We start from the raw sequence: 13,008 nt of genomic DNA on the forward strand, positions 1-13,008 counted from the left end.
CTTCTGCGCTTATCAGTGAACCGACCTACAAAAGGATGGAAGGCTGAGTCAGCCTTGGAGGCCTGCCTGGGATCGAACTCACAACCTTGTGGCTACAGTACTGGCATTTAACCACTGTGCCACCAGGGCTCCCTAGCGAATTTGGGTCTGCTCCCAGTACCACACTAAATTACTAGAGGATAGCAAGTTTTTTGATCATCCCAAGCCCATCTCTTTATACATAATGTAATACATAATAATACTCATCCACACAGTCATACAAAAGCATTGCTTTGGAGCAGGCAGAGCAAGTTCTGGCAGTATCTGAAAAATACTTCTTTACATGGGCATCTGAATTACTCAGAAGTAACACTGAGACACAGCACAGTACAACATCCACTTTATGCAGGTTTACCAATAGTGAGAAGATCAGGGCAGAGTAAGTTTGGCCAGTAAGTTCTAAGCATCTCAAATCTACATCTCTTAACATAGCTAACCCCTTGCATACCCCGCTCAGAAGAAAGAATGAGAAGCAATATACTGTAATATAAAAATCTTGTATGGGATTACTTACTCACAAGTTAGAAAGGATTTGAGTATGGGCAACAAGTCCTGAGCACTAAAACTACACCTTTCTTAACAGGATTACTCATTCTCATCACCTACTCAGCAGTAAAGATTGAGAAGTAAAAGTACTTCACACAGTACTCAAAGATGATAAAGATTATGACCTGCAACCAATAAGCATGGGAAGCAAGTTCTAAGCAGAACTTGCCCAGAAACAGCTTATAAACATGTACATCCAGTCTGGTGAAGCAGGCAAGTGATGATGAATGCCTCTGGAATGGCCCATTACTATGTCCCATTTGTAGTGTGGTCTGTAAGGGAGTCAAGTTTTAGCCATATATGACAGTGACAGCATTCTTGTCCAAACTCCATGCTCACTGCCACCATATTCCCTGTCCTCAGTAGAGTCATAGTAGGGAGCTGTTATTGTTGCTGTTGTTGTTGTTGTTGTTGTGTCTACAAGTCATTTCTGAATTATGACAACCCTAAGGTGAACCTATCATGGTGGTTTCTTGGCAAGATTTGTTCAGACAAGGTTTGTTATTGCCTTCCTCTGAGGCTGAGAGCATATGAGTTGTCCAAGGTGACCTAACGGGTTTCATGGTGGAGCAGGGAATTGCACCCTGGTCTCCAGACTTATAGTTTATACCACACTCAAATATACCACACTAGGGAAGGAACTTCTAAAAAACTGATATCCCAGAAAGAGTTCCTTTGTTTATCTGTTGCACAAATGACTTCACTTTTAGTATGGAAGAAAAGAATGAGCATTTGGAAAAGAACTATTTGTTGTTATTTGGCATCAACTTGGTTTCAGCTTATGACAATCCTATGAATGAGAGACCTTCAAGAGAACTTTTGTTAACACCCTGGCTCAGATCTTTTAAACTCAGGGTCTTGGCTTCTTTCATTGCATTACAGGTGGAATGACATAGACTGCTGCCACGCTGCAGAAATAATGCAGTTTGACAGTGCTTTCATGGGTCCGTCCTATGAAATCCTGTCATTTGTAGTTTTCTAGCTTATTGTGGCACCAGAGCTCTGTGACAGAGAAGGCTAAACGTCTTGCAAAACGACAAATCACAGAAGCCATGGCAGTTAAAGTGGTATTATACGGCATTAAATCAGCAGCGTAGATGCAGCCTCAGGGTGTATCTACACTGAGGAAATAATGCAACTGGACACTACTGTAAGTGCTGTAGCTTTATCCTATGGAATCATGGGGTTTGTAGTTTTACAACATCTTTATCCTTGTCTGTCAAAGAGTGCGGGTCCCTCACAAAACTACAGATCCCAGGATTCTATATCATGGAGCCATGGCATTTAAAGTGATATCAAACTGCATTATTTATACACTGTAGATGTACCATCAGACTTCCTTTTTATCTACTGCCTTCAACTTGACTGAGCATTATCATTTAGACATGTCATCTCATAGGGCCAAAGTATGGCAGCCTCAGTTTAGTCACTTTGTCTTCTAGTGAAAGGTCAGGTGTAATTTACTCCTGGACTCACTGATTTGTCCTTTTGGCAGTTCATGGTATCTGGAGAACTCACTTCTAGCTCCACACTTCAAATGAGTTTATTCTCTTCCTGTCAGCCTTCTTCACTGTTGGCGGTTTGCTACTGTACATAGAAATCAGAAATATTGTGGCATGGGTAATTTTAACTTTGGAATTTAATGAAATAGATTGAAATACCAATTCTTATGTAGGATCTTGTCTAATTCTTTCATGGCTCTTTTCTAAATCTTAGCCCTCATCTGACTTCTCGACCACAGTTCCTATTTTAATAACTGAGGCATGGAAAATCTTTAACTATCTTATGTCTTCACCCACTTTTAAATTATGTAAATCTATGGGGGTTTTTTTTGGTGTGTTTTCTCAATCTACAACTGCAATCCTGTTTTGACACTTCCTTGCTTAACTTTCACAAGCAGTCCCTCCAAGTCTTTAAAGAAATGGGGTGATAAAATTCTGTTTCTCCATATTCTGGATTTGCACTGATCTCTTATCCAGAGTACAGGTTACACATCAGGATAATGAAATGTAGCACACCCAATTCTTTCAGTGTGACCTATTGATTCTCATGATATACACAATTAAAAGCTTTGCTTTAATCTATACAGCATAGTTGGTTGCCTTCTGAAATTCTTTAGTTTCAAGTTTAGGGCTCTCCTGGGGGCTGCTGTTTGCATGTTTGTTTCCTTCATGTTAAAAAATAAAGGCCACCTGTTATTTGGAACCATCTCCATACTTAGGTGAAACTTGCAGGTTTCTTAGTAGGTGTAAAACAGAAACAGAGAGAAATAGGACTGCTCTTCGATTAGGATATAATTAGTATGCTATATTAGTATACTAGAAAGAAACAACGAAACAGAGACACACATTGGATAGCTTTTTCTAATAATTGGAAGGGATGTATCCCTGGATAAATAAATCCCAGGTTTGGTTGATATAAAACATTTCTCCAGCATAGGATTCTGCTGCTGAATGGATAAATTTGTATTCTCTAAGTCATGCAAAAAGCAAAAGTAGCTGTATATAAGAAAAATATATAAGAAATATATTCTGTCACAGCTAACTTTGATTTAGCTCCCTGTGGTAAGAGCGACAGATGTGCCCCCAGTACAAGGACTATTTCTCTTTCCACAGCTGGTAATAAGGAAATCCCAGAGGAAGGGTGTTTACTAGTATTGCAGTCTGCTTGCTTATAACCAGAATGCAGGCATTCTGTAGGGGTTTTTTTTAAAAAAAGAATTCTTCTGCCTAGAAAGATTAAAAAAGTAAAATGAATGTACTATATATGTTTTAATGAGTAGAATTCAGAACCTTTTTTAAAATTTGAACTTTGAAGGCATTTGGAAAGAACGGGTTAGAGCTTCCCAAACTGATGGATTACAAATCTTAGCAGGAAGCCATGTTGAGTCATGCAGAAGATATTCGTTGTTATATGTTTTCAAGTTGACTATGACTTAATGGAGCAATATTTCATCAGAGGACATTTGCCATTGCTTTCCACTTAGGCTGAAAGTGTGTGGGTGTATCTACACTGCTGAATAAGAGCAGTTTGACACCACTTTAACTGCCATGATGCTGTCCTGCAGAAAACTGGGATCTATAGTTTGGTGAGGTTTTCAGAGTCCTAATCCATCATTCAAACCGCTACAGCACACTGGCTCAGAATATATAGAGAGGTTTATTATATAGCTCAGCATTTCTTGGTGTGTTGGGGGGGGAGTGATTCTACAGTATTATCCTGTCCATTTTCAGAGGTTGGTGTCCATTTAACTGAAAAGCACAAACCAGCTGGTTTCCATGTCAGAGGGAGATGTGTTTGTGAAACTTCTCCAGATTTTAGTTCAAACTTTAAAGGAAATCAGTGCCTAAAACAGATTTACTGTCCTGTTGACATGGAAGCTACCAACTATAACTTGGAGCCAGCTCTGTGAATGTCAAACCAGAGTATTCAACAGAAAAATAGAGTACAGTGTGCCTGCATCATACATGAGTGTGCTATACGCAGCTTTCAGCTTATGCTGAAAGTCACGCAATGGAAGAGGCAATGGCACGCATGCCATGCCACACTGCATGTACAAGCCCCATTGTTTCCGTTGGGGCTTGAGCATACATGGTATTTACCTTATGCGGGGGGGAGGGGTATGCAACGCATAAGGAAAGAGTGCACTGTACTTATTACATTATGAAACTCAGTTTGCCAGACAGTATGTGAAAGAATGGTATCTTTCTGATGGATAGCTGTACAATCTGTAAAAAAACAAAACCGAGTCTCTGGAAGCATGGGTATGTCTTTTGAAGAACTGAATTGTTGTAGGGAATCTGATCCTGGCTGGTCTGCTAAGTAGGATGCTTGCTTGTCTCATGCAGTTTAGCATTACAGAAGAAACAACACGAAAGGGTTACACAAAACTCATTTAAGAGTTAGAGAGCAAGACAGGAATGAATAAACTCAGGATAAAGTCTTCAAAATGCTAGTTCATTGTATAAATGGGATCTCAAATCTGAGTTTGGCTTTTAACACAATCTTCCAAGAGACAAACTGTTTCTGTAAGAAACAGTCGTATGTTTGACAACCAGGCTGAAATATTAGATTGAAAATCTTGTGAAATACCCTGTAAATTACAAGAACATCCATTTGGTTTGTAAGCCTGAGCTGCCACTGATCTCCCTCTTATCCCTGGCATTGAAATCTCATCAAACAAGTAAAGTCTACTCCTTTCTTGGGGCCTCTCAGTACAATTGAACTTTGGTGCTTCTTCCTGATAGCTTCCCATATTTGTGTTTCAGAGCCAAAGCAGACAGAGTGGAGTTGAGTGCTTACAAACCAGAGTGCACAGAGGACTGAAAGTAGCCATAGCTGTGATCTGCAAGAATGTGCCATGCTGTTAAGCTAGCCAGCCCCTGTATTATTAATGCATACCATTGCCTCAGTCATATTAGTTCCTTCATGAACAGGAAAGCCACTACTAACTACAGTTGCCAAGTCAGTAGCATCCCTTTCCCTGAGATTTCAGGGAAAGACCTGCTCGCTTACAAAAACCAGACTTTGTCTCCAGGGGTGATTGTTTCCCAACTTTTGTAAGGTTCTTTCTTTTCTATTCTGAAAGGCTGAAATGCCTCTCCTAAAGTTTAATTGATGACAATAAGATCATTAAGCTACACATACATTGATACTTTTTGATCTCACCTTTTGCCTCTGGCCCTGACCAGCAGTGAAAATATTGTCTTTGAAAACTTCTCTGAAATTTTAATTCAGCCTTCTGGCAGAGAAATGAATCTCTACTCTTGATTCATAGTGGAGATGAATAAGTGTGGTGGGTCCGAGGGCCAATTTTCTGCCCCCAGGGGCCTAATGGACTGCCAAAAAAGGGAGGGAGGGAGGAAGGAAGGAAATTGGAAATAAAGTGGTCCCTCCACATTTGCTGAGGTTAGGGGCATAGGACCGCCATAAAAGGGGGAAACGCAAATAAAAAATTACTGTGTTTTTTTTACTTGAGATAAGACCTTCCTAGGGCTCTCTAGGTCCTTCAACGCAAGTGCGTTGTCAACATCTGCCAGATGTTGACCATAGGATTGCACAGTAAGTGCCCAGAGAAGTGTTCTTTCTAGGAATCTCTAGGTCTTCAAGTATGACTTCTGGCAGAATTTGACCATAGAGTCACACAGAAGGATCTAATGATTCATAGAGAGAACATATTCAAATTTGTGAATAATCAAAGCTGCAAAAGTCAAAGCTGCAAATGCGGAGAGCTGACTGTATGCTTTGGGTTTTGAAAAAAATCATGTTCAAGATTGTTGGGAGTGTTAAAACATAAATTATTGCTTCAGAAGAGTTCATGGGGAGGCAACCCTTCATTTTTTTTCTCCAAAGGAAAAAGGTGATTTGGGGTAGTGAGGGGTTACAAAAATACCTTTAGTGCTACATGTGGCCATATGGTGTGTCATCTGCAGAAGAACAAAAACAACTTCTTACTTTGATGTCAGCATTTCAAAGCATTTTGAGTGATGCACTAGAGGGGGGGGGGAGGAAGACACCCCATTAAAAGCAGCTCTCCAAATGGAACATTTATGAAGAATAGGTATTTTAGCCTGTTGCTGCGAAACCAAGAGAGTGCTGTGGCATGTTAAAAATGATGACTGGCATTCTGTTGGGACGCTATACCATTGTAAAACAACTTATGATTGCATAAAGTTGAATTATATCATTGCATAATGTTCATATTTTGCAGAGGACAGCAGAGATGTAGCTGCAGGATTGGGACCCCTATGCAGATGGATTCAACAATTGCACAACACATCCTGAGGCAAAACATGTCCTCCCATTGTGCACCAGAAGCCCCGCTGTTAGGCAAGGGGAGAGTTTGCACAGTGCCCTGTAGTGCATTGTTGCAATTCACTAGCATGGTTGCATATTGTGTCAACAGCCTATCTCCAATACTGTAAAGTTATGTGTCATAGCTTCTAATGCAGGATCTCAGCTAAGCATATTAAATTTTGCATAAGCAAACCTCATCATTTGTGAGTGTTAATGGAATAGAGGCACCTAAGTGTGCTTCCAAGGCTCCTAGTTCTACTGATCAAAAGGCAACCCTGTGCAACTATTCTGCTTTATCTCTTTGACATCTTTTCTGTGGTAAGAAGGATGGAAAAAGCATTGACAGAGTTATGAATAGAAGACATCAGCATCTTGACCCCCTCCCCAAAAACCCCTTAAATGAGCTATAGCAATTGCACAATAAAAGTCTTGTTTGGAAGCATCCTAATAGTAAAAGAAGGAATGTCTAGTGCAACATTTGTAATCTATTTTTATCTGTCAAGACTTGGCAGGCAAGCATCCCTGGTGTGGCTTTTTAAGAAAGCTTAGCTTAAAGCCTTTTCAATGCCAGGAAGGGCCATCTGGGATCACCCCAGCTGGGAGTCTTTGCTAAGGAAATATGGGGGGAAAGCACAAAGGTATCTAAAGGGAAACAATACTCCTCTGTCACAGGCTCCTGTTCTGTTCTTTATATCCACATATGAGTTAAGGAGAGACATTATTCAAGTTAGTCAGGTGTAGTAACAGCCCACATTCCCCTTGAACACTAGCCTGGAAGCATTTTGCTAGGTCAGAGGAACTATTCCCTTTGGGGCACTGTTGGTCTGGCAGGGCAGCAAGAGCTATCTCAGGGCCATAGAGAGAGGGATTGATTTTTATATCATTTTCCCCCAACCCTCCCACCCTCATCCCTTAAAAGCCAGACACTGCTCACACCACCTTCCTGGAGTGATCTACAAGACTTAAGGAAGAATGATACTTTAGAATGAAGAGGCGTTTATTTTGGGTGTTTTAATTATCACTTCATCTTATTGTATAAACCACCTGCTGTAGGAAAGTGGTAGACAAATAAGGTCCAACTGTGTTTGCAAGCTATAATTGTACTTTTGATTGTTATCTGCAGAATACTTTACCAGTCATTGAGAGAGGCAGTATATGAAACTTTTTTTAAAGCAACAACTTCAATTTAAGCAAAGGTGTGGCAGAAGCAGAGCAAAACAGGATGCTGCTACTGCTGCAGTTAATGAGAACACCTTCTGTCACCAAATCTAGTAGGCTTCTCATAGTTAAAAAACCAGAAAGGAGTTAAGCAGCTAGTTTTAATAAATATTTAAAAAACAACACCACACCCCAAAATTGTTGTTAAAGGAAACTCTACTTTAAAAAAAAAAACCATGGCAGTTATAAAAAGGAGAAACTAAATCACATCCTGCTAAATTGAAAGCTGGGTATACTTGCTTTAACAAAGGAGTTCAATGTTCATTGTTTCACTGTGACACTCTAGAGCTCTTAGATCTTTAACAATATCGCCACTACATCTCTCACCTTGGCTGCCCATGTAAAAGACTGGCTGTAGGTTGATCCCCCACTCTTTCCATGAATCTTTGGGCAATTCTGAGTCTGCATATGACTGCATGAACATGGAAATGCATATAGTAGTCTGTTGAGTCTGCCTGCAGGTAGTAACAATACTACCAATCAATCCTGGTTTTAGAACTTAATTGTACATGAAGCAACACAGCTGCATTCCTACTTAGACCAAAATTCTGTGGTCTACTTAATAGCATGCATTCATCAAAATCTTAATTTTGAAGAAGAATACGAGATAAGAATTGTTATCTTGAGAAATATGAGCCAAAGATTTCTATCCCTGTTAAGTGTTGAACCAACCTGTTCATAAGGGTGAGATGAGTGAAATTAGGCTATGAAGCATTGCTGTTCCTTTTTTGGCTTATTTATGTGGGAAAGAATGAAAGAAAAGACATAAATAAAGTGGATTTATAGATGGGCATATTTGGAACTTCCTCAAATGGAAGTGGTTCCATCAAAATACCTCTTCTAACTAATGAAGTATGCAGCTGCTGATTCTCTTCTTCCTCTTCATTCACATTTCACTGAATTTTGGAATATGGAACTTGGGTGCATGGAATGGTGTACATAACTCCAGCTCAAAATATCAAAAGCATATCAAATTATAAACTGCAGAAAGACTCCCCCCCCCACCCCAATATTGTATGTGGATGTGATTGTGAAGAAAAAAAAGATTTAAGCTAAAATTAGGTATTAAGAGAACAGAAAAATAAAGACTTCAAAGAATTCCATTCAGATCAGAGCTAAAATTCTGTTCTAGCCACCAGAGTGGTGTGTTACATGACAGCATGAACCTTTTTATGAGTTGCTTCTATTTTACAGAAGTAAACTATCATGCTTTATACTGAAGAAGCAAACTATCATGCTTCATACTCTGCTTGATATTCAAACTAAATTGCATCATTAACAATATATTTCTCTGACATTATGTATTCTTTCTATACAGTGCAGTCAACAACCTTCAGAATCACCACTCCTTATTCGCTCTACATCTGCCCTGAAGGTCAAAAGGTCACCTTGACTTGTAAGCTCAGTGGGACTCTTGCTAACCGGCATGATGCCTTTTCCAAAGTTTGGTACTTCAGCAACAAGGCCGACCAGAGCTGTTCTCAGCGAAAGCATGTCCGCAATGTCACAATGAAGGAGTTGCATCATGAACTACAGAAGCATCATGGGCTACCTGCTGGCAACAACACTGCTGGAAAAGCCTCCCAGGGGCAGCAAGAAAACTATCATGGGGTGGAGACCTCCTCAGATCACCATGGCACCTTCCACCTTACCATGGCGAATCTTACTCTACAGGACAGTGGGCACTACTGTTGCTATGTGGTGGAATTCAATAAGGAGCACAACAAGCCACATGCCCAGCAACAGGCTCATGGAGTCATGGAACTACGCATACAGAAAGGCAGGTGAACTTTATAGACAAAAGATAAACCTGAATGTTGCTGTTTGTATCATGTTTCTGTGGAACTGTGTTGTCCAAAGTGATCTAGATTCCCCCCCCCCAAAACACTCCCAAAACCTGTGGACTACCACTGTTGAAAATAGACAAAAGGGGAAAGGTTTAAAATTAGGACTGAATTGAAGAGGGAAATTTTGATACAAAAACCCTGTGATAGTAGTAAGCAGTGCTCCCCTTTCTGATGGCATGTGTGTGTTCACAAATGACTGAAAATGTTTGCCCTCTTAGAATGAACGCAGTGGAAGGAAGCATTGCCCATAATCTGTAGCAGTTTAGTGATGTTATTGTCTAGCTAATCAAATCAACTGTTTTGATATCATCAGATGCACATCATCACTGACTGGATAGGACAGTTAATTCTCAGGAAGAAGACGGCTCCATTTTTACAAAGGTTACTGAAGTAGCAGCAGATTGAGGAAATTGTGACAGCAGTCCTGTGTAACATGGGCCACAATCTGATGAGCACTTAACCTGGGAGTTCTTCTCAATGAAATTGGTGGGGCTTATTTTTTAATAACTGTGCATTAATAAACATCCTACTCATGGAATCATCCTAGATGGGCTCTTTCCTGGGGGCCCCTCTAATTAATTAATTGGTTGGTTGGTTGGTATCCTGCCTTTTCTCCTTGCACAGGATCTAAGGCAGCTTTGCATCCAATTCCATCTGGTTTTCTCTGTGCATTCTGCTCATGCCCTGGCTCCTATCATTGACTCCCCTTCTTCAGTTTTATCTCAGGTGCTATCGATTCCCAGCTTGGCCTTGAAACTCACTGGGTGACCTTGGGCAAATCACATGCAAATCACCCTAAGTTGGAAATGACTTGAAGTCACACAACAGCAGCAACAATACTGATGCTATCATTCCATTGTGAATATCCAGTTGATCTATAGTGCTGTGGGAGACAATTTGTTTGAGTAGGAGGACTTTACTCTGTTTAGATTAGGAGTGAAACCAATTACTTCCTTCCACATTAATTATTGCATGTAATACTGGCACCTCTAAGGCTACAAACTGCTGGACCAATCTTTCTGCCCTCCTCCCCTTACCCCATTCCTTCTCTTTGTGTGTTTTCATGCAGTTACTCTGGATAGTGTGCAAAAGAACAGTTCCTTGCAATTCTCTGCTCTATCAGAATTTCCCCTGGGAACAATATGATGTGATAATATGGAATTGAGTATTGTTATATAGAAAGAAGGAACTCCGTGATCATCCTGGCCTATTGCATTGAGGAACAGATAGGCACACAGAATGGTCCAAGTAGAAATTAAGATGCAGTGACAACACTAGTTTGAATAAAACACTATGACAAGAAGAAGCACCCTTGTTATGAAGAGTGGGCAGTGGGAAAATGCCCCCCTCCGCCATTGACCCCTTTCCAGACAGAAGTTTTTCCTGAGGATGAGTGAATCGTCAGGTCTACAAGACATGCATTTATGTATAATGATTCTGCTAGAAATTTCTTTTAAGTTACTGATTAACATGGATACCACTTACTGAACATACTCCCACCACTCCAAAAATGAACATTTGAGAAAATCAGTAGAGGAATATGCCATAATTTTGAAGTTAGATACAATGAATATCCATGATAACATGTACTGTAATGTACTTTCAAATTGGTCCTGACATAATGGCAACCCTAAGGGGAACTTATCACAGGGGTTTTTTTTGGTGCTATATTTGTTCAGACAGGGGCTTGCCATTGCCTTTCTCTATGTCTGATAGTGTGTGACTTGCTGAAGATCTCCCAGTGGGTTTCCATGGCTAAGCAGTTGCCCAGAGTACTAGTGCAATGTTCAAACCATTATACTATGCTGGCTATCTTCAGATAATATAAAGCAGATTTGAAATTGCCAGACCAAATGTAATCAAATCTACACTTATGCCATGTTCAAAGGCATTCTAACCAAAGCCTGACTTTAACCTGGAGCACAAAACCAGGGACCCTTTTATATACTAAGGGGTGAAGCAGACCGGGATGAAGGAGCAGCCAGAGGCTGCTTCAGTCCTGATTGGGCCTGGACCATAGCAACTGTATGGACTGCTCCCAGCTCCTGCTGCTTTGGTGCAGCTTCCATCACTTTGGGTGTGTGTGTCATCTGAATGACATGCCCCCAAAGCGGCCAGAAGCCGCCATTGTTATTGCAACACTATGATTCTACTTTAATTAACTTGGTACCATTCTATGGAATCCTGGAGTTTGTAATGTAGGGAGAGGTATACCTAGAATTCTCTAAATCTTCACCAAACTGCAAGTGTGTGTGTGTCAGCCTCTGCTTTTTGTACTAGTTCTGGTCTGCTTTTTCACTTAGAAGCAATCATCATGTGAACTGACAAGTGGCATATGTTAATTCTATGCAATCAGTGAACAGGAGATTGACTAATATTTAAAATACCTGTTAATGAATGAAAACTGAATTTCTAAGAAGCTGACGCTGTTGTTGTTTTTTAATTCACAGCAAATGGAACATTTCCAAACTGTACACTTCATCCTGCTTACAGAACAGAGAGTGAAAGTAAGGTTATATTGCATAGTTTCATTCAAAATTATTTTGCTTTCTTTGAGGGGTCTCTGTGTAGACAAACAACATCTCTTTCGTGTAAAAAACCTGTTCTCATTCTAAATGAATGCAAATTATACATATGAGGTCTGATTTAAAAGTTTGACTCCTTATACTGGCTTTTTTTCTCAGATCATTATATCTCCCATTATATTCTTCCATGGCCCAAATACTCTAAAGGCATCAGATCCTGTCTGATCTGGAAGCTAAGCAGGGTCAGCCCTGGTTAGTAATTGGGTGGGAGACTGCCAATGCATACCAGATGCTTCGGGCTATATCTCAGAGGAAGGAACTGGCTAAACCACCTCTGAGTATTCCTTGCTTAAAATAACCCTATAAAATTCATATGGTTACTATAAATTGACTGGCAACTTGGAGGAACACTCACATATTTCAGCTAGAAGGCTCTGATCCACTGCAAGTAGAGCAATAAGCAGATAACTAATAAGACTGAATAATGAATCAAAAGAGTGGAGAATCAAGAGTGGGGAATTTTTGAGGATCTCTTAGTCTTCGTGGCTTGGGTCCAGCCTATCTGCGGAATCGCCTTCTTCGATATAATCCGCCCCGCACACTTAGATCCTCTGAAAAAAATTTATTGCAGCCAGCAAAGACCAGGCTGGCTGGTTGCGGTTACCCAGAGGGCCTTTTCATCTGTCAATCCCAAATTATGGAATGGTTTGCTGGAGGAGATCCGACATATTACAACCCTTGACAACTTTTAAAAGACTGTCAAGACGGATCTCTTCCGATAGGCCTTCCCAGAATAATTGCCTCAGGTGCCCCCACTGACACAGACCATCCTATTGACTATCCCATTGACTGTCCTATTTCTTGTCTTAGTAATCTTTTTAATGATCTTAATTGTATTTTATTATAGTTATTTTTATGTTTGTACTTGTTGATTTGGGGTTAAGGAGGGAGGGGGATTGTGGGATTTTATTCTATTGTATTGTATGGATTTTATTGATGTTATCTGCCTCAAACTTGTTGGCGAGGCAGGGTAGAAA

The 13,008-nt window shown here is 40.3% G+C and overlaps 2 protein-coding genes across 10 annotated transcripts in view; one reads left to right on the forward strand and one right to left on the reverse strand.

The window, feature by feature from the left end:
- The window catches only part of CDH23 (cadherin related 23), a 568,554-nt gene that overhangs the window by 70,366 nt on the left and 485,180 nt on the right, over nucleotides 1-13,008 (reverse strand). The gene's annotated exons all lie outside the window — the stretch shown is intronic.
- Nucleotides 1-13,008, forward strand: part of VSIR (V-set immunoregulatory receptor) — a 30,681-nt gene that overhangs the window by 2,923 nt on the left and 14,750 nt on the right. Inside the window, exons 2-3 of one of the 2 annotated variants that reach the window (XM_042457563.1) lie at nucleotides 8,918-9,379; nucleotides 11,897-11,953. In XM_042457563.1, the coding sequence (XP_042313497.1) occupies nucleotides 8,918-9,379; nucleotides 11,897-11,953 (519 nt within the window). The remainder of the gene's footprint in view (nucleotides 1-8,917; nucleotides 9,380-11,896; nucleotides 11,954-13,008) is intronic. The other variant, XM_042457564.1, reaches the window with a different exon arrangement.

Source organism: Sceloporus undulatus, chromosome 3 (assembly GCF_019175285.1).
Source record: "Sceloporus undulatus isolate JIND9_A2432 ecotype Alabama chromosome 3, SceUnd_v1.1, whole genome shotgun sequence".
Classification (NCBI taxonomy): Eukaryota; Metazoa; Chordata; class Lepidosauria; order Squamata; family Phrynosomatidae; genus Sceloporus; species Sceloporus undulatus.